The 23,511-nt window shown below is 29.4% G+C and overlaps 1 protein-coding gene across 1 annotated transcript; it reads left to right on the top strand.

Moving 5' to 3' along the window:
* The first annotated feature begins 13,502 nt into the window (after positions 1-13,502).
* On the top strand, positions 13,503-18,362 carry LOC139874622 (phosphoinositide phospholipase C 2-like). The gene is made up of 9 exons (XM_071862030.1): positions 13,503-13,775; positions 13,997-14,196; positions 15,721-15,856; positions 15,927-16,067; positions 16,386-16,639; positions 16,825-16,942; positions 17,032-17,166; positions 17,699-17,785; positions 18,006-18,362. The coding sequence occupies exons 1-9, from the start codon at positions 13,503-13,505 to the stop codon at positions 18,315-18,317; spliced, it is 1,656 nt and encodes a 551-aa protein (XP_071718131.1). The 3' UTR covers positions 18,318-18,362.
* The last annotated feature ends 5,149 nt before the right edge of the window (positions 18,363-23,511 follow it).

Genomic DNA, 23,511 nt, shown 5'->3' with positions numbered 1-23,511 from the left:
TAGGATTCGCGTCAATCAGGGGCCATTTCCCTAAATTCTTAGGTTACCAGACTTGAAGGGCGATATTCGGTTTAATAATCCAACCATAGAATGTAATTTTAAGTACTTGTGTCTATTTCGTAAAACATTTATAAAAGCAGCGCATGTATTCTCAGTCCCAAAAATATATATAGCAAAAGCATTTAAAAAGGGAGCAAATGAAACTCACCTAATGTATTTTGTAGTAAAAATACATATGACTATATTGAACAATGCAGGGTTGGCCTCAGATTCACGAACCTATATCATTTGTGTATTTATTAATATACATAGTTATAATCGAACAAATATTAATAACTTTATTGATTGTATCCTATATATATATATATATATATATATATATATATATATATATATATATATATATATATATATATATATATGTTTCTTATGTTTATTTTGTTATATAAAAATATATTAATCTTGTTATGTTATATGTACTAATTAAATTTTTAATGTTTATATATATATTATTTGTATATTAATAATGATAGTAGTCAAATTAATATTAATAGTGGTACAAATGATAATAATTATGATACTTAATGTTACTAATAAGATAATAGTGTTAATAATTATATTACTGATAATAATAATGATATTAATAATTATAATTGTAAAAATATCAATTTTTCTGTTAATGATAGTTATGATACTGATTTTAGTGATTACGTAATAATAATATTCTTGATAATACCCATAATAATACTTATGTTAACATTAACAATTCTATTATTTATAAAAATATACTAATACTAATATTTACGAAAATGTTAATAACATTAATAATAAGTGATAACTAGTACATATTTTAGTGATAATAATAATAATAAGTATAATATTTGTACTAATAACAATAACAATCATTAATATTGATAACATCAGTAATACTTATCATATTTATAATGATAATGATAATAATAATTACGATTGTGATGATACTACTAATATTAATGAGAGATATATTATATTTCCTTTTGATAGTAATATTAAAACTAATAATACTTAATATTAATACTTAGGGATCATATCAATAATCATAATACTAAATATATTCTATAGTTAGTAAAAATAATAATAATGATAATAATACTAATAACTATATTTCTAATAATAATAACCTTACTCATGATAATAACAATTAATATTAGTACTAATAATAATAGAACAATAATAATAATAATAATAATAATAATAATAATAATAATAATAATAAAGGTGAGTAGCTACCTCATAAAACCCTTTTAAAAAAAAATTGGCTGCTGCGAGAATCGAACCCAAGACCCCTTGTAAACCTGCTAACACTCTTAACCATTGAGCTATTGCCCATTTATTCGAATTCTTACAGATTCTAACCGTATATAACCCTTATTTGTATGTATTCCCTTTTCATGTTCTTCCTTGAATATAGCTCGACCAGGATTTTATCAACCCGCCAAAACGTGATTTTTAAATAATTCCAGATAACATAAATCAATAACATATGTTGATAATTAATTGAAATTGAAAGAAAAAAAAATATATATATATATATAAAAAATGTTATTGCAGCTTCGCTGCTGCCGCTGTTGGATACAAAAAAAAAAAATTATTTCCAATTTCGAACGCGTATTAGACTTTAGTTATAACATAAAATAGTTTGGTAATCGTATATAGAAACTGTTGGAATCATTAATTGCTCTTGAAACACAAACATGAACTCAAATTTATGATGAACTCGTTGTTTGACTTTTTAGAAAATAAATTTGACTCCCAAAATTCGAATCTGATTTTGTGAATTAAGAATTGAAAGTTTGTAGATAGTTTAACTAGATGATTCCTAATACAATAGCATTTATAGATTTTGCTATTTGATTCGAATTTGCATTATGAAAAAAAAATGGAACGTACAGAGGAAAACAGAAGAAGAAAAAGAAAAACATATAAGCTGTGTTCTTCATCTCTGTTTGGGGTTTTCTCCAATTCGAATTGCAGTGATAAATTACAGATATCAATAATGGAATTTGTTTGATTAATTGTTTTATTGTGATGATTGGAGGTTGATTCACTCACGGGTATAATAGGGTTCGAAGGATAGAAACAGCAGGATAAAAACAAATAAACAAATAAAGAATTCTGATTTTTATATAATTAAGTATGATCGTGACGTAGCAGAACTTGGTTTGTTTGTGATGAGGATTTGGTCGACCAGATGTCCACAACAGAAGGAAGAAGACAGAATAAATGAATCTGGTGATGATCTGTATCCTAATTCGCGTAATAATTTATAAATATACATACAAATATAAAAATAATAATACTGATAATATTATTAGAAATAATAAAATTACTGATAATAAACACAGAACTAATAATAATATAAATGATAAAAATAATTAATAATATCAATAAAAATAATACTAATACTTATAATGATAATATAATAATAATAATAATAATAGAACTATTAATGATACTAATAATAATATTGATAATGTTATAAAGATACTAATAATAAAGATACTAATAATAATAGTGTTAATAATAATAACATCAAAATAATACTTAATAATAATAAGTATTATGATAAGAGTAATAATAATAATATTGGTATATCATTTATATCCTAACTTGTAATTTCAAATGATATATTAACTTCAAGTTTCATTACTCATGTAATACTTATTCCATAAAATAACATATTTAAATTTTTAACATTTATATATGTATATATATATTTATAATCAAAATCATATACATACTTCTATGTTTTCATTTTAATAGTAACTTAATTGTTTTTATTTATCAATTTACATTTTTAATTTCAATTGATTAAAGTATATTTTATTAACTCAAAATATTATATATATATATATATATATATATATATATATATATATATATATATATATATATATATATATATTTTATTTACACAAATGAATTAAATCACATAAGTTTCTCTTTCAAATATATATATATATATATATATATATATATATATATATATATATATATATATATATATATATATATATATATATATATATATATATATATATATATATTTACAGATCGTTGTTCGTGAATCGTCGGGAGTAGTCAAAGAGTACTTGAATATACGAACATGTTTCCAAAATTGTCGAGACTCAATATTATAGACTTTGCTTATCGTGTCGAAATCATATAAAGATTCAAGTTTAAATTTGGTCGGAAATTCCCGGGTCACTACAGTACCTAACCGTTAAAGAAATTTTGTCCCGAAATTTGAGTGAGGTTGTCATGGCTAACAATAAAAATGTTTTCATGGCAAATATGAGTTGAAAAATAGAATTTTATCACAGGGTTTAACCTGGATAAAATAATTCGATTATTCGAAGCGTACGAGTGAAGCTATCACGAAAGAATGAAATGAAGAAATAGAGATTCGTCTTAGCTTTTGACGTAACCAGGGTTGAATTTAGAACATAAGGTGCGTCTTAACTTTTAACATTGTCTTGGTTGAATTCCGAAATTCAAGGGATTTACAGAAAATCTTCGTGATCTGATTAAGATTTGCTTCTTCGGTGATTAACGAAATTAGGATCTCTATAATTACATGCGGTTATCAGTCCTAATTGCTCTGTCGAATATTTTTACTATAAATCAACTTCTTCCGTTCCATTACTTTCACCATTTCAATACTTTCTTTCTTAATTCATACATCCAAAAGATTGTGAATGCTTAATCCCATTCTAATACTTGATATTTTCCTAATTATCATTTCTATCATCCTTCTTTTCAATCTTCCATCAGAAGAATCTGTTTACTTCTACTATTACCTTGGGGTGATACTATTCTTAATTCTACCGCGTCTTTATATTGCTATTCGTATTAATATCCATGGTTTGTAATTTCTGCGTTGTTGTTGAATTTTATATCTTCCCTTATATTTCAATGTCCCTGTTTCTGTCTCCTATAATTATTGTCATCCATAGTTAATGCGCTCTCTTATTTGCTGCGATTTATACCCCCTTTCTATTTCGGAGCTTCATGCTTTTGTTTACTTTTCGCAAGTAATGGTCCAGAATTCATAGGTATGGAGTTTCAAATTATCATAATATACAAGGTAGAAAGGAATGGTAGTAGCACGATTTGTGTTGTCAAATTACCTGAATCACTGAGAATAGAACTATCAATAATATATTTTCTTGATATGTTCCGAAATTAATCAGAATGAAAGAGTTATGTAACATGACACATGATGACGTTATAATCTGTGAATCATCATGTTCCATTTAGAAACTCAGCATGACTTACTGTAATATAATCACGTTGATCAAGTATCATTATATTATACTAACTCATGCATCAGTTCCCAACATTACTTCAATAACATTCATATTTTAAGCTCGAAATTTTACAGAATATAGAAACTAACAGTTTCTATATGATGTAACACAGATAGCACCAAGATATTAATGATTTCAGATAAGAATAGTTATAAAAATATCTTCAGAAATATGAAGGATATTTATAATGAAAGATACGATAATATCTTGGAATTTCTATTATCGAAGGATGGTGAAGAAAATTTGTCCCCAAGAGTTTGGAGTCAGAAGCAAGGTATTCGCTAAAGATTTCATCCGAAACAGAATCTTCAGGATTCTTAATGTACAAGTTTAGTCTTTGTGATTTGTCCATGGTTTCCTTCCTGGTTAGCTCAATCCGTTTTCCAGTTCCACTTTTTTGAGCTTTTCCAACATACTAATCTTTATCATCAAACTCCTGACGATTAAAGTCGTTTACGATTGTCTACAGTTTCTGCTGCTGCATTCAGCTTCCTCAAAATTTGGAGTATTGATTCGTAGACTGGGTGCTTTTCAAAATTTCAGAATAAAAGATCATAATTCTAAGATATAAATGTTATATGTATACATATATCTGTTGATGTAGACATGCTGCGAGATTTCAAAATACTGATTGCAAATTCTCGGTAACTAAAATGGAAATTCTCGTTATAAGATGTGAATGAGTATATGATAGAGTTTCAATGAGTATAAAGATTTTTTGGAAAGTCAAAGATCAATGGAGTCGCTGGCAAGTTTACTTCTAATGTGGTGGAATAAAAACAGTTCCCCGGTAACAATGACGAAAGGTAAACTTATATATCAAAGTTATAATAAGGTTTATTCAAATGAAAAGTTGAAAATTAGTTTGCTGAAGCTGTGACATAATTGGCTACTTTGAAAAGGAATTGCATGGTTATTTTCGGTAATAGCAATGCCGGAGGAGCTAGCACGGATGCGTGTTAAACGTTTACTCATGTTCCGAGTATTTTTCAGGTGCATAACTATATGCATAAATCTTTTCTTCCGTGGATGAAGTGCAGTTAGTTCATCCTCTCGATTCGAGGTATTTTCAACAATCATGAAAGGTTTGAACGCAGATAGTAATCGTCAAGATACAAATGAAATTTAGGATGAAATCAAGTGGCAAACTTGAAGAATTATTTAGTTTCATATGTTATAATCAATATTTTAATTCATTTTAATTGTCCAATGTTGATAGTCCACAGTTAGCAGTGTACAAATAATAACTCATATATAGGTTACTATATAATATTTGAATTAATTAATACATATCGTGACCCGTATACATGTCTCAGACTCGATCACAACTCAAACTATATATATTATTATAGAATCAACCTCAACCCTGTATAGCTAACTCCAACATTACTGCATATAGAGTGTCTATGGTTATTCCAAATAATATATATAGATGCGTCGATATGATATGTCAAAACCTTGTATACATGTCCCGATGTTTAAAGTGCGTAAAATAAATAACAGAAATTTAAATGATAATAAATAAAGTGCGTAAAGTAAATAACAGAAATTAAATGACGATAAATAAAAATTGCGAGAATTTAAATTGCGATAAATAAATTGCGATAATTAAATTGCGATAAATAAAATTTAATACGGAATTAACAGTTAGCTAGGAACAGTTAGCTAGGAATAGTTAGCGTGGATTCTTAACAAAATTTCTCATATTTAATTTGTTTGTTTCTAACAAATTTTATTTTGTCAAATGTTTTCTTCATTATGCCACTTGTTGGATTCTGATAGGTCAAAATCCAAATATAAAATTGAATGGTTATTCTGTGGTGAACGGATACGTATATCTGTGGATGTAAGTAGGATAGTAAATGACCGTTGAATCAGATTCGAAGAATGTACAGTGTAATTTATTAATGTGAAATCTAAATATTCCTCGGGTATTACCTACCCGTTAAAATATTTTCACCATTAACAGTTTGTACCAAAAGAATTTTTAATTACAATCTTTATGAAAATATATTTACATATATATTTTCCTCAGATGTAATAATTGATTTAATGAGTTAATATGATATTAATCTCATTTGCTTTATCGTTAGAACAAGAATATATAATCTCTAAAACATTAGAGATTACATAATCGCCACGAAGAACGAAGATAATTAATGTAGAACGATACGTAAAACAATGATTATACTCGAGGTACAGATTGTGATGTTGAGACATGTGTTGTTGAAGGTACTGGTACTGATGTTGGTGGTAATGTTGGTGCCGTTGATGTTGTTGAAGCTGGTACGTTTTGCACCATATTTTTCAAGGCTACAATTCGGGCGCGTAGTTCGTTGACTTATTACTCCGGGATGGTTGTCGGTAGGAACAGGCGAATGAATAAGGTTTAGAATCTGAGTTATGATATAGTCTTGGCGAGATATTCGGGAAATGAATGTGAGAATGGTGTTTCGAATAGGTTCGCTGGTAAGTACTTCAGGTTCTTTCGCCAAGAGGTGATTTCGGTTGATGGAAAGGATCACATTCTTCTTATCTTCATTGATTTAGTCGACTACGAACCCATCAGATGAATTGGGGATGGCTGATTGATTGATTCATTCTGGTGACACCTCTTTCGGAGCTTAGGTGAATATCCATATCGGAATAGCTGTCGGAATAACTATCGGAATGGCTATCGAAATATGAGGAATCGAACTGGTTGAGGGATTCATCTCGTATGATCAGATGAAGGATTTTCGATAAGAAATAGATTATAGGATGTAGATTAGTACCTTTCAATACATAATTTACATATGCATATATAATACTAAAATCCTATACGTTACGGAGGAATCTACGAAAGCTGTCAGGCAAAGGTAACAATAACAGATACGCTAAGATATGAATTTTGTCTATACACTATTCATGCAATCAATGCAGTAAGATGTGTCTAGACTAGGAATGATAAACAGGTAATTTCCTAAGGATGATAAGCAGATGTTTTCTAACAAAAATGATAAGCAAAACTTTTGACATAGAGACACTGTCGAAGTCCAGACTCACTAATGCATCCTAACGACTATCAGTTAGACACACTAATGCAAGACCTGGTTCGCTAAGACCACCGCTCTGATACCAACTTTCATAACCCGTCCTAATCCATCTGGATGAATTCCATATCAATTATAAACGATTCACAATAGTTGATTACATCGCGAGGTACTTGACCTCTATATGATACATTTTACAAACATTGCATTCATTTTTAAAAGACAAACTTTCATTACATCGACAGTTGACAGACATGCATACCATTTCATAATATATCCAAATATAATTGACTTAATAATAATCTTGATGAACTCAACGACTCGAATGCAACATCTTTTGAAATGTATCATGAATGACTCCAAATAATATCTCTAATATGAGCAAATGCACAGAGGAAGATTTCTTTCGTACCTGAGAATAAACATGCTTTCAAGTGTCAACCAAAAGGTTGGTAAGTTCATTAGTTTATCATAAATAATCATTTCAGATAGTATAATAGACTACAAGATTTCATTTTTATAAACATCATTCTCGTATCAGGCATTTCGCAAACTGCATAGAGATAAAAATCATTCATATGGATTGAACACCTGGTAACCGACGTTAACTTAATGCATAGAATATCCCCAAAACAGAACCTCTCGTCTGTATAATAATCTCAAAGTACTAAAGCATCCGTACCCCGAATGGGACTTGTCAAGGTCCATAGATCTATCTTTAGGATTCGCGTCAATCAGGGGCCATTTCCCTAAATTCTTAGGTTACCAGACTTGAAGGGCGATATTCGGTTTAATAATCCAACCATAGAATGTAATTTTAAGTACTTGTATCTATTTCGTAAAACATTTATAAAAGCAGCGCATGTATTCTCAGTCCCAAAAATATATATAGCAAAAGCATTTAAAAAGGGAGCAAATGAAACTCACCTAATGTATTTTGTAATAAAAATACATATGACTATATTGAACAATGCAGGGTTGGCCTCAAATTCACGAACCTATATCATTTGTGTATTTATTAATATACATAGTTATAATCGAACAAATATTAATAACTTTATTGATTGTATCCTATATATATATATATATATATATATATATATATATATATATATATATATATATATATATATATATATATATATATATATATATATATGTTTTATGTTTATTTTGTTATATAAAAATATATTAATCTTGTTATGTTATATGTACTAATTAAATTTTTAATGTTTATATATATATTATTTGTATATTAATAATGATAGTAGTCAAATTAATATTAATAGTGGTACAAATGATAATAATTATGATACTTAATGTTACTAATAAGATAATAGTGTTAATAATTATATTACTGATAATAATAATGATATTAATAATTATAATTGTAAAAATATCAATTTTTCTGTTAATGATAGTTATGATACTGATTTTAGTGATTACATAATAATAATATTCGTGATAATACCCATAATAATACTTATGTTAACATTAACAATTCTATTATTTATAAAAATATACTAATACTAATATTTACGAAAATGTTAATAACATTAATAATAAGTGATAACTAGTACATATTTTAGTGATAATAATAATAATAAGTATAATATTTGTACTAATAACAATAACAATCATTAACATTGATAACATCAGTAATACTTATCATATTTATAATGATAATGATAATAATAATTACGATTGTGATGGTACTACTAATATTAATGAGAGATATATTATATTTCCTTATGATAGTAATATTAAAACTAATAATACTTAATATTAATACTTAGGGATCATATCAATAATCATAATACTAAATATATTCTATTGTTAGTAAAAATAATAATAATGATAATAATACTAATAAGTATATTTCTAATAATAATAACCTTAATCATGATAATAACAACTAATATTAGTACTAATAATAATAGAACAATAATAATAATAATAATAATAATAATAATAATAATAATAATAATAATAATAATAATAATAATAATAATAATAATAATAATAATAATAATAATAATAATAATAATAATAATAAATGTGAGTAGCTACCTCATAAAACCCTTTTAAAAAAAAAATTGGCTGCTGCGAGAATCGAACCCAAGACCCCTTGTAAACCTGCTAACACTCTTAACCATTGAGCTATTGCCCATTTATTCGAATTCTTACAGATTCTAACCGTATATAACCCTTATTTGTATGTATTCCCTTTTCATGTTCTTCCTTGAATATAGCTCGACCAGGATTTTATCAATCCCCCAAAACATGATTTTTAAATAATTCCAGATAACATAAATCAATAACATATGTTGATAATTAATTGAAATCGAAAGAAAAATATATATATATATATATATATATATATATATATATATATATATATATATATATATATATATATATATATATATATATATATATATATATATATATATATATATATAAAATGTTATTGCAGCTTCGCTGCTTCCGCTGTTGGATACAAAAAAAAAAAATTTGATTTCCAATTTCGAACGCGTATTAGACTTTAGTTATAACATAAAATAGTTTGGTAATCGTATATAGAAACTGTTGGAATCATTAATTGCTCTCGAAACACAAACATGAACTCAAATTTATGATGAACTCGTTGTTTGACTTTTTAGAAAATAAATTTGACTCCCAAAATTCGAATCTGATTTTGTGAATTAAGAATTGAAAGTTTGTAGATAGTTTAACTAGATGATTCCTAATACAATAGCATTTATAGATTTTGCTATTTGATTCGAATTTGCATTATGAAAAAAAAAATGGAACGTACAGAGGAAAACAGAAGAAGAAAAAGAAAAACATATAAGCTGTGTTCTTCATCTCTATTTGGGGTTTTCTCCAATTCGAATTGCAGTGATAAATTATAGATATCAATAATGGAATTTGTTTGATTAATTGTTTTATTGTGATGATTGGAGGTTGATTCACTCACGGGTATAATAGGGTAACAGCAGGATAAAAACAAATAAACAAATAAAGAATTCTGATTTTTATATAATTAAGTATGATCGTGACGTAGCAGAACTTGGTTTGTTTGTGATGAGGATTAGGTCGACCAGATGTCCACGATAGAAGGTAGAAGACAGAATAAATGAATCTGGTGATGATCTGTATTTAAATTCGCGTAATTATATGGCTTTATATGATATATTTAATATTAAATACTAATAATTTATAAATATACATACAAATATAAAAATAATAATACTGATAATATTATTAGAAATAATAAAATTACTGATAATAAACACAGAACTAATAATAATATAAATGATAAAAATAATTAATAATATCAATAAAAATAATACTAATACTTATAATGATAATATAATAATAATAATAGAACTATTAGTGATACTAATAATAATATTGATAATGTTATAAAGATACTAATAATAATAGTGTTAATAATAATAACATCAAAATAATACTTAATAATAATAAGTATTATGATAAGAGTAATAATAATAATATTGGTATATCATTTATATCCTAACTTGTAATTTCAAATGATATATTAACTTCAAGTTTCATTACTCATGTAATACTTATTCCATAAAATAACATATTTGAATTTTTAACATTTATATATATATATATATATATATATATATATATATATATATATATATATATATATATATATATATATATATATATATATATATATATATATATATATATATATATATATATATATATATATATATATATATATATAAAATCATATACATAGTTATATGTTTTCATTTTAATAGTAACTTAATTGTTTTTATTTATCAATTTACATTTTTAATTTCAATTGATTAAAGTATATTTTATTAACTCAAAATATTATATATATATATATTTTTTTATTTACACAAATGAATTAAATCACATAACTTTCTCTTTCATATATATATTTATATATATATATATATATAGATATATATATATATATATATATATATATATATATATATATATATATATATATATATATATATATATATATATATATATTTACAGATCGTTGTTCGTGAATCGTCGGGAGTAGTCAAAGAGTACTTGAATATACGAACATGTTTCCAAAATTGTCGAGACTCAATATTATAGACTTTGCTTATCGTGTCGAAATCATATAAAGATTCAAGTTTAAATTTGGTCGAAAATTCCCGGGTCACTACAGAATATGCTGTACAGAGCCTCATTGAGGTCGCGATGGGGGTGTTGCCCTCGCAATAGGTCGACAGAACTCACAGGTTTCGTTCAGCATTCCATCGCGGTCGCAATAGACCTATTGCGGTCGCAATAGCTCCATCGCAGTCATGATAGACCTATCGCGGTCACCATGCAGGGTCGGTCAGCATTCCGAATTTCAGCCTTATAAATACTCCATTTAACCCCCAACTTTAGGGTATCGAATTATTGACGAATCCAGAGGCTAGAAGGGTCGTTTTTGAAGGTTTTTGAGCTACTCTTCACCAATTTTGAAGATCATAACATCAGGGTTGAAGATTAGATCATCCATTAATCATTGGTACCCTAGTTCTTCATTATTTTAGTGATTTTATGATGAATTCTATTCGTTCCAATTGTTATTTTGTTCTTTCTTTTTCCATGCTAGGCTAAACTTTCATTGTGTTCACTTTGATGTAAGACTTATGAGTATGGATTGTTCTATCTTTTGATTTATTATAGTTTTATGTTTAATTAATTGTGCTTTCTCGCAAGATCCATTGTTGTGTTTGTCTATATATCGTTTATTTAATTATACAGGTTGTTGAATCTGATTTATGTGAGTTTATCAAGATTCATAGCTTGTACTTTAACACTTTGTGATTTAGACAATTGTATGTGAGTGCAATTGGTGATTAAATTGATATTGAGATAACACAATCGTTTAGGCTTTTCCGAGTGATCCCATTAGCCTAGGTTTTATGTGAGTTTAACCAAGAGGAAGTCTAGATTAATTTAACAATAGTAATTTGGACCTCTGAATGATATTTATGTGAGTAAATTGAATTCATTATGCCTTTGGTTCATTGATTTCGTGAGACCGATATGAACTAGTTACCTAGACCTTAATAAACGGTTTTAATTAAAGAACAATCCTAATCATTTGTTGAGCATTAAAGTGGACACAGCTTCTCCTTATCTGGTTTATTCGTTACTTTACCTTTGCTACTATTTTTAATTTACTTCAAAACAAAAAACCCCAATTCTTAGAATAATTACTAAGTTGTTTTAATCTTGAACACTGCTCTCTATGGAACGAACTGGTCAAATTGCTTACTAGTTACTGCACGATCAGGTTTTAGTTGCCTGATATTGTGTGATAATTGTTAAGTTTTTAGCTAACTATTTTAAGGTACGATTTCACATATCAACTTTATATAGAGAACTTTAAACTTTATGGTCCCAGATTATATGATGATACCCGGATTTGAGTACCAAGAGAACTTTATGGTCCCAGATTATACTTATGTATACATAATGTCATACATTAGCAGAGAAAATATGCATGATCTATCACACCAGTTCATAGCTTATTTTTTTAAAAATAATGATATAAGCGAGCACAAATGATAAAATTTTATTACTGATTATGTTTGTGAACTTGTAAATGAAGAAGAACGAAATGGATATCATTGTTGTAGTAAGATGGTTTTTGTATAAAGACTCGAAAAGTTTCTATTTTGAAACAAGATAATACTTCTAACATTAGCAACACATATGTTATGGTCTATACCTATTTATATCCATCTTTAATGTGTTATATTCTTAGATATATGTGCTTCATGTGTATGCAGAATAATTCCTAATAGAAGCAAAATTACAGAATCTAGAATATTAGCTGGTATGAATAAGGATCAATTCTCACTTGCAAAATGGGCAATATTTTATGAAGTTAGAATATATAAAGTTTTATACCCATTCTTATTTATTGGTGGGGACAATATCTTTCATATCTTTAGCATTTCACATATATATTCATGCGTGCTTGTTGCCTACCTATCTATACCCATAGATTAGATCAATAGTATTTTTTTGTGTTCTTTGTAATCAGTTATTTTCCTCTTTGTAGATAATGCAATCTTTTGAAGTTTTTGGTTGTTTCATGAGACAATTCACGGGAAAAAGAAAAAGAGATAGGCTTCCACAGGATATTGAACAAGTGCTTCGGGACTACTCAGATAACGGTATAATTAACGTTCACAATTTTCATAATTTCCTAACACAAGTCCAAGGTCAAACTGATGCAGATGCCAAATCCATATTCGAAATGTCAAAGCCTCACAATCAACACAAAGGACTAGATCTCTTACAATTTCTATTTAGCGACCTCAATCATCCTTTAAGTGTAATTTTCTTTTAATAACTTTTATTATTATTATTATTATTATTATTATTATTATTATTATTATTATTATTATTATTATTATTATTATTATTATTATTATTATTATTAGTAGTAGTAGTAGTAGTATATTACACTTTGATTTTAGTATTAAAACCTTGATCCTGTTGTAAACAGGCCTAAAATCGTTGGATTTTTTTATTATTATTTTTTTCTTTTTTCAGGCGGTTATTGATGACATGAATTCTCCAATTTCACATTATTATTTGTATACCAGCCACAATACTTACTTAACGGGTAACCAGTTTACAAGCGAGAGTAGTGTTAAGCCTATCATAAGGGCCCTACTAAAAGGTGTAAGAGGCATTGAACTTGATTTGTGGCCAAATTCGACCAACACTGATATTAACGTTTGCCATGGAAGGTATGTAGTCTATTAGTTTTTTCTATATGACCTTCAATCTAGAGATGAGCGTGGTACCATTTCGGTACCGAACCGTACTGAACCCGTTAGTACAACCCGTTGGTACCGCTTTATTTTTATCCCTAAAGTGAGTATCGAATATCGCACCAATATAATCGGTTCGGAACCGGTACGGTATCGGTACCAGTACGGTAAAAAGAGGTACTATACCGCTTGGTGCCGAACTAAATAACAAATAAAAGAATAAAAATAGTAATTCATGCCAAATTAAAATTAAAAATAAATACAAAAAGTGTCAAATTATACACGTAAATCATAGGTGTATGTACATATGTGTATGATATGTAGGTTTCCAGACTCTTCATGATATATTAGTTTTTATACTGTTCATGATACGCTAGTTTTTATATTGTTCATGATCATGATACACTATTACAAATGTGCTTGGGATCAAACATACATTCATATATTTGACCCAAACACCACACAGCACACAAGCATACAGTGGAGCATACGTGTTTCGTAATCTATTTACTAATTGATTGGTCCAACTCCTATAATTTCGGTACCGGTACCAAACCCGGTAAATACTGGTACAGTGGTATCGTACCGCTTAGTACCGCATCTCGAATATTAACATATTTAAAAATCGAATACCGTACCGATTATAACGGCATACGGTATCGAAAATTCGGGTACTAATGTTCATCCCTACTTCAATCGGAGTTGACAAATCTCAACCCATTACTTATGAAGAAGTTTTGTTTTATCTTTAACGGTTGTTGGAAAAAAAAAAAAAAATTAGTTTAAGAAAATGGTCAAAAATTACAAAAAGTGTGTTTCAATGTGTAAAGCCAAGCGTATTAAATAATGTTATTTATAAAAATCCGGTTACATTACCTTACCATATTAACTATTAGACAAAACTTATGAATAGTACCAAGTGTATTTTCGTGTTTTCACTCTTTTTTTCCCTTCTTTCTTTCAAGTAACACCACAAAAGCCCCCCACACTTTGTTCAAAAATTAAAATCAGTCCCCAACACAGGGGGTTAAAGCGTCAAATCAAAATTTTCATAAAATATCTTAAATAAACTCCACTCAAATATTCAACAGGTCATATCTTCTCGCTCGCAACGAGTTAAATTTTTCCGACACCATCCTTAAACTCGAAATAATTTTATGAACACAATGTCACTAACTATACGCAAAATGGACACTTTTAAAAAAACGCTAAATATTTAGGGTACTTTTCATATATGTTGATTTTTCACTCGCAGGCTCCGTAACTAAACACAATAAAATACATTAAAAATCGAACCCCCGCCGCGAAGCGAGGATTCGAAAACTAGTTAAAACTAAAATATGATAAAGTAATAATGGATAGAAGAAGAAATTAATAACTTTGGGAAAATGCTTGTTACTGGTTGTACAAAATTTAACTGTTTTAACATGTTACCCAATTTGTCATTTTGAAATATGTCCACTATGCCAAGTAAAATTTTGTTTCTTTTGTCATTTAAAGGACTCTGACGGCATCCCTAAAGCTGAGGAAATGTTTGGAAGTTATCAGGGATTATGCGTTTAATGCTTCCGAATATCCAGTCGTTATCACTATCGAGGATCATCTCAACAAAAAATTACGCGCCAAAGTGGCTCTTGTGTGTAACAATTTCTTTATTTGTGTTTGTTGATGACCAAATCGTTACTGAAAACATAGTCTTCTTGCAGATGGTCAAACAAATATTTGGGAATATGCTGTATCAACCAAAAAACGATTTTACCGAGCTCCCTTCGCCTGAAAGTTTAAAGAAACGGATCGCTATTTCAACAAGGCTACCAAAGAGTGTGAATAAAAAGAGAATGACTAATGTAATTTGAGCTTTTGCTATTACTCCCTCCGTGTCAAAATAATTGTTCAATTTTGACTTTTGAGAGTCTTGCTTTTCAACTTTGACTTTATATATATATTTGTTTGTGTTATATAATATTTGGTCAAAATTATACCAATGGAAACACGTTTTAAACCCAGACGATTCATAAAAATTTCGTCAAATATTATACAACGCAAAATAAAAATATTTATAGTCAAAGTTGAAAAAAAGTCTCAGTAGTCAAAATGAAATAGTTATTTTGGGACGGAGTAGTATTTTTGTATCGTTGGCTTGATTGGTTTGTCTCATTTTACAGCATATTAAGGTGATTTCTGCAATTTTCGGTTGGTTAGAAGCTAAAAAAGGTTCAGATGAAGATAGTAACAACGAGGAGGAAGATGCGCAAGGTGAAGAACCCGAGTACAAGGAAGTGATTGCTATCCATTCTATGAAACATAAAGGAGATGTTCGTCGATCTCTAAATGTGGACCCTAATAAAGTCAGGCGTCTCAGTTTGAGCGAACAAGAACTTGTAGTAGCTTGCATAGATCATGGAGAACAAATTGTGAGGTACTTAGATAACAAGTTTAGATCTTGAAGCCATTTAAATCTTTCTTGTCTTTATATAAACTTCAATTCTTACTTATTGGTAGACTTTTTTAAAACTGGCAAATATCAACATGTTTTATACCTGATCATCCCGCAAGATTCATCATTAGTCTTGATTGATATCTTATACCTGATCATCCCGCAAGATTCACGCAGAGGAATATTTTGAGGGTGTACCCTAAGGGAACGCGTCTAGATTCATCTAATTACAACCCATTTAATGGTTGGAACCATGGAGCACAAATGGTTGCATTCAATATGCAGGTAAGTATTTATATTTTTTCAAATCTTATTAAATAGTTAAGTAAACAAGTTCGTTTCAACCAAGTACTCACACTCGTGTGGGCTTGCAGGGTTACGAAAAGAACCTGTGGTTAATGCAAGGAATGTTCAGAGCAAACAATGGTTGTGGCTATGTTAAGAAACCAAACTTTTTATGTCATGGTGACGTGGCATTTAGTCCTAATAAAGTTACGAGAATTTTAAAGGTTGATTGTAAATCTTCAATCTCTTTAAACTAAAACGATATCAGGTGGCAAATATAATTTTTTTCGACAAAATTACACTATTGGTCATTAATGTTTGCTAAAAGTTTCATGGATGAACCTAGAATATTTTTTTGAAGTGGATGACCCTAATGTTTAAAAAAGTTGCGTCGTTTGTCCCTAAAGGTAACATATGTCAAATACCTACCGTTAGTGCACGTGAGATGCACTCGAGGGCTATCATGTCACTTTACGCCAACGGTAGGCATTTGACGTCATTTTACGCCACTAACGGTAGGCATTTACTGGCGCAAAATGATGTAGGAGCCCTCGTGTGCATCTCAGTGATGCACACTAAGGTAGGCATTTGATGTCTGTTACCTTCAGGGGCCAACGACGACACTTTTTCAAACATTAGGGTCATCCACATTAAAAAATACTTTAAGTTCATCCATGAAACTTTTAACAAACATTAATTACCCATAACGTAATTTTGTCTTTGTTATTATTATTATCTCAATTGTTTCGTTAACAGGTTAAACTATACACGGGAGAAGGATGGCATATGGAGTTTCATCAAGCTCACTTCGATCACCATTCCCCACCAGACTTCTATGCAAAAGTGAGTATCTTTTCTTTTTTATTTTCGGCGAAAAGCAGGAAATTAAAATAGATTGATCCGCAAATCAAATTGAATACAACTGATACATACTTCAACAAGTCTGCTTGAGAATGTAGATCAACTACTCTACAATTTAAACAAGTCTGAATTATCTTCTGATGATTTGTAGAAAAGAAAATATAACTCCACATTTATTATAAATGTTATTCTGTAACTACAGGTCGGAATAGCGGGATACAAGGATGATAAAAGTGTAAGAATGTATAAAACTAAGGCGATTGTGGATGATTGGTGGCCTGTTTGGGACGAGGAGTTTGAGTTTCCTATAAGAGTCCCGGAACTTGCATTGTTAAGGATTGAGGTTAAAGATATTGACACTACCAAGAAAAATGAGTTTGGAGGCCAAACTTGCCTACCCGTTTCCGAGTTGAGAACCGGCATTAGATGTGTCCCATTGTACAACACAAAAGGCGAAAAGTACAAGTTTATTAAGCTTCTCACGCGTTTTGAGTTCGTAATTCCCATGTCTTAGTTTATATTTCACTTGCTAAAAGCAAATCAATTGGATTCAAACTATCCTGTGTATTCTTATTAGCTGTAGCAAATTCAAGCTTATGGTAACAGTCAAACCCATTTTACATTTAGAATTGTGGAATTTGGATATATATTATATATTATTATGTATATTTTCCTTACTATGTTGTAGTAGTACTTAAAAGTCATGTAATTTTGAGCTTTGTAATCCATAACTGATATGGTTAACAAATCAAGATTCAAGTTCAAGATATACATTACAAGAGAATGTTAGAACTTTACTCACTTTTGAATGCAAATGCACTTGGTAAAAAGTTAGTAGTTTACAATTAAAATAGCTATCATGTGATGGTAAATAATTCAAGAATCAGTTGATCAAGAATTTGCAACACAAAACTCATACCAATCTCTTCAAAATCTTCACCTTTCCATCTTTCTTTTTGCACTTTACTTGAATCCATCACATCTTTTTCTGCAATCTTGCAAATTTCTTTCCAAATTTTCTTATAATTTCCCAAACCGTTCATCTTCATTCCAATATTTTTCTTACTTTTTTCACTTAATTCAACACTATTATCAACTGAATTGCAGCTAATTCCTGTAGATGAAGATGAAGATAACGCGTTGTTGTCAAGATTCTCACTCAATCTCCGTCTAGAACTTGAATTTTGTGACTTGGAACATTCTTTTCCTGTATAAAGTTCCGTACCCAGATAATAAATCATACAACTAAAAAAAATATTTTCTTAAAATCATACCAGAATGTGAAGAAGTTTCTTGGTGATCTGGGAATTCAAGAGCAGAAACAGGGCTTGAATTTTCAGAATCAGACTTTGCATCAGACAATTTTCTTAAAATCTTGTTGAAATCCGACTTCAAATAGAACAATTTACAAACCTCAACGTCTTTCTGTTTACTTTGACAAATAGGGATTTCTAGATTCTTATCATTTTTTGTTTTCTTTTTCAATTTAATCAAACTCTTCGAATAATTCAACCCCAATTCCTTATCTTTACCACCTCCTTCAAAGCTAAGAATGATAAATTTGTCGTTTTCGAGCTCCACAAAGGTTGGTGCTTTAAGAACACTACTCTTTTTCTCCAACTTCAATTTATCAACTGGCATAGAATCTAACCACATAAGTTTGGCCACAATTCCAGGATTACCCTTGAGCTTATTATCATCACAATTAATCTCACCACCAAATTCATTACTTATATAAACATTTTGATCAAGAGGGAGTGTGGGAAGGCTGTGGAAACCCAGCATACGGCGTAAAACTGACGGAATGCATCTAATTGTAGCGTAACTACAACGGCGGGTTTCAGATGTTGAAGAAGAAGAAGAGGAAGAAGGTGAATGAAGATATTTCATGGTGGTTGTTAGATGATCACGAGAGAGGAATAAACTGGGAATATCTTGAAGTAAGAGTTCGTGTTAAAAAATTATTTGAAATTTGTGATGTGATATAAAGAAAAGATGAAAAAGAGAGTGAATTGGGATTGAGATTTTATGTTTAAAATGAGAAAATAATAAAGTGGTGAGAACAGGGTAAAGAGGTGGGTGGCGGGATGTTGGAAGAATGTTTGTACGGTCACCTAACAAAAACATACTGACACGTGCTTCCCACGCACGTTTAAATGTTTAAACTGGTAAATACGGAGTATTTGTTTCAGGTTTTCGTACAAAATACTTTCAAGTTGTTTCGTATGATAAAAGTGATAAATGTATGTGCTGGACATAGCGAGATTAAGGGATGTTTCCATTTATATTAAGAATAAGAATGTAGTATTTAATTTATAAATAGAGTAAATTACCAAAATAGTCCCTTTGTTTGTTCATTTTATCTCAAATAGTCCCTCTCATATAAATAGAGTAATTTTCATTGGTCAGGTCATAATACGTTAAATCGGATTTTATGGGACCCGAAACGCACCGTAAAGTTGCTGAAAAAACCAAAATCTGATTTTTTGGTCTTCTTCAGCAACTTTATGGTACGTTTCGGGTCCCATAAAATTCGATTTAACCTATTATGACCTGACCAATGAAAAGTTGACTATCTCACCTTTCTATCGACAGCTTATTCATCAAAAACGGAGTAACGGTTAAGAAGTTATAGCCTTTCAAAAACCGTCTCTCAAGCGCATTGTTATCAGAAATAACATTTATCATGAGTAAAGTTATCAGAAATAACATTATCGATGAATGTTATTTCTTCGAGCGTTTTTTCATCAAAATAGTTTCATTTATAACAAAGTATCTTTTTTAAATATTCATATTTTCACGTGATTCCTGTAAAAAAAATTCAAAAAAAAAAAAAGAAAAAAAAATGACTTCCCCTTTCCCTCCAAAAAGTATTTCCCTCTCTCTCTCTCTCTATATATATATATATATATATATATATATATATATATATATATATATATATACAAATTGTCTTAGAACTCGAACCCTCAACCTCGTGGTTGAAAGGGTTACCTCGATACCGCTATGTTAACCATTTAATACAATGTTATATCAATTAAAACCCCGTACACTAAAGGATTTTATTAATAACAATCTTAAAAGTTGTCATTACATGCTTTAAAGTAATATATAACTTGAAAACTATCATTTGAAAAGTAATAGATAATCACCATGTAGAATAATTTTATGCATATTAACAATAGTACGATACCCCTTAAAGGCGTCGTTAGCAAAATCAATAAGTAAAAATCACTTCATGAAAAGTCAAAATGTCATTAGTTAGTATCCAACCTAATAACTTATATGTAGAGATGGCAATGGATCGGATATGAATCGGGTGAGGCCGTATCCATATCCATATCCATTTATTTTTTTTAGTTTTCATCCATCCATATCCATATCCGTCAGGTAAAGCGGGTTAATGGATAATTATTCATATCCGTTTAAATTTATCTTATTTTTAACAATTATAAGCGGTGGTTCATTATATACGATCAAAAGTAATATTTTTTAATAGTTTTTGCAACCGAAGGTCACATTTTTACTAATCTATATAACAAATATTCAATAAATAGCCTATTAAATGTGTAAAGATATCGACATGTAAGTTGCTTACTTTTAGTTACATGGAATCACATTTAAACCACCAAAGTACGATAAATATATTTAAATTAAACAAAACAAAATATAAGAATAACGTTATATTTTTAGAGAAAATATAACGAAAGATGAATATGAATATAGTTAATGAAATATCACTACATAAATGATACTAATTTGAGTGATAAATTTATATATTTAGTTATTTCGGGTGGAAGCGGGTTCATCCATGGATGAAATTTTTTCGTCCATATCCATATCCATATCCATTTAGATCGTCCATATCCACGAATAATCGGGTGGATCGGATGGATATCCACTGGATCGGGTATCCATTGACATCCCTACTTATATGTTATTAAATCTTGAGAGATGAGAGAGAGAGTATGAGCGGCATGAGGATAAAGCGTACTTTTTTGGAGAGGCAAAACACCTGGGCAGGCACAATAAGGATCGGCATATATACATGTTTTAAAGGATCACGACTGACTTCTTTCATGTTCTTTAATTTTCCGAATGAGTGGAAAGTTACAGAGCTATGGAAAACATTCAAAGCTTATGATGATTTGATAGACATATATATGGCTACACTACTGGAAAAAATATCTTTCCGGACGACTCTTGGGGACGATTTTTCGTCTCAGAAAGTCTTCCCGGACGACACATCGTCCGGAATGTGTCGTCCAGAAAGGTTCGTCCCGGAAAGTTTTTCTGGACGGCAATTTTTTTCTCGGACGGAAGGTGGGGCCCACATTGACTTTCAACGCTTGTCTTCGTGGACATTTTTTCCGGACGACCCTTGGGGATGACATATCGTCCCAAAAGAAATAATATTAAAATAATATTAATTATTTATTATTAATTATTTATTAATTACAGAAAAAGAAAGAAAAAAAACCGGACGGCTCTTTCTGGACGACTAGTCGTCTGGAAAGCCGTCTGCTGTTTCGGGACCAATTCGTTTCTATTGTTTCCAGCCGTATTCGATACGGCACATTTCAAATATCCAAACCTGCTACATAAATAAGATTATACTTTCACAAAATACCACAATAACATTAAAAAAAATCCAAACGCGACAATAATTATCCATACATTTTAAAATCCGGAAAAACTACCAAATCAACTAATATCGTTTACAAATCAACTAAACTTAACATAATTGTCTTGAAACAACCGAAAACACACCCAACAAAAGCATACTTGTCTTCAAACACACCAAACAAATTACAAACCGGCAAATGGATCGTCATACAAATCATCATCATTGTTACGGATCGAGCGCGGAGTATTGGAATTGGAAGTACCGGTAGGATACCCAAAATTTGGTTGAATTTGTAATTTTTGATAGGACCGAAAGGTTGCGGACTGTGCTTTACCTTATTATCGTTCTACAAACACACAAAAATAACTTAAATGTATATAAATCAAATAACATATTTTCTAACATTTTATCATTTATGTAAAACATTAAAAACAAGGAGGTTTAAGTAATTTACCAAATGTTTAACTATCGATTTGCTTCCATGCAAACTGTGGTATTTGTAACATCCCGCCTTTTTCCGTTTACTTATTTAAAGTCCGTTTTATATTTATAACATCTCCCGTTAATACGCGTTTTAAAATATTTCGTTTAGGTAATTCACGCACCCGAATGAAAATAGAGGGACTAAACTTGCCAAGAGGCCAAAGATTTGACTAGGTCAACTAGTCAAACCTTCAACCTCCTCCTCTCATTTCATCATCTTCATCTTTACTACTTCCTCCTTTTTCTCTTAACACCCCAAACAAAGAATCACCATCTATTTCAAATCGAGCAAACAACAATCCAAACAAATTACATATTCGGAATCCTTGCAACTTTCTCTTCGATTCCATACCGATTTCATTACATTTGGGTAACTTTCTAAAATCACTAGATTTTGTGTTCTTGATGTTTTTAACTTATAAAGTTGTTAATTAGTGTCTATGGCTCAAGTCTAACATGAATATATGATTTATATGCTCGATCTCGTTGTTTTAGTGTAACTAGCATGAACATGAGAAGTGTGTGTTTGAATTTGAGTTTTGGATGATTTAATGTTGTTGTTGTGCTAAAGTGCAAGTATTAAATGTGTTCATAGTAT

The sequence above is a fragment of the Rutidosis leptorrhynchoides genome, chromosome 1 (genome assembly GCF_046630445.1).
Source record: "Rutidosis leptorrhynchoides isolate AG116_Rl617_1_P2 chromosome 1, CSIRO_AGI_Rlap_v1, whole genome shotgun sequence".
In the NCBI taxonomy this organism is placed as follows: Eukaryota; Viridiplantae; Streptophyta; class Magnoliopsida; order Asterales; family Asteraceae; genus Rutidosis; species Rutidosis leptorrhynchoides.
Note: the sequence above shows the minus strand (reverse complement) of the source record. Positions and strands in the feature narration are given on the sequence as shown.

Coding starts and splice junctions, on each gene's coding strand:
- LOC139874622 (XM_071862030.1), top strand. CDS start 13,503: ATGCAATCTTTTGAAGTTTTTGGTTGTTTCATGAGACAATTCACGGGA. Junction 16,640..16,824: donor CATGGAGAACAAATTGTGAG/GTACTTAGATAA, acceptor TCATCCCGCAAG/ATTCACGCAGAGGAATATTT. Junction 17,786..18,005: donor CACCAGACTTCTATGCAAAA/GTGAGTATCTTT, acceptor CTGTAACTACAG/GTCGGAATAGCGGGATACAA.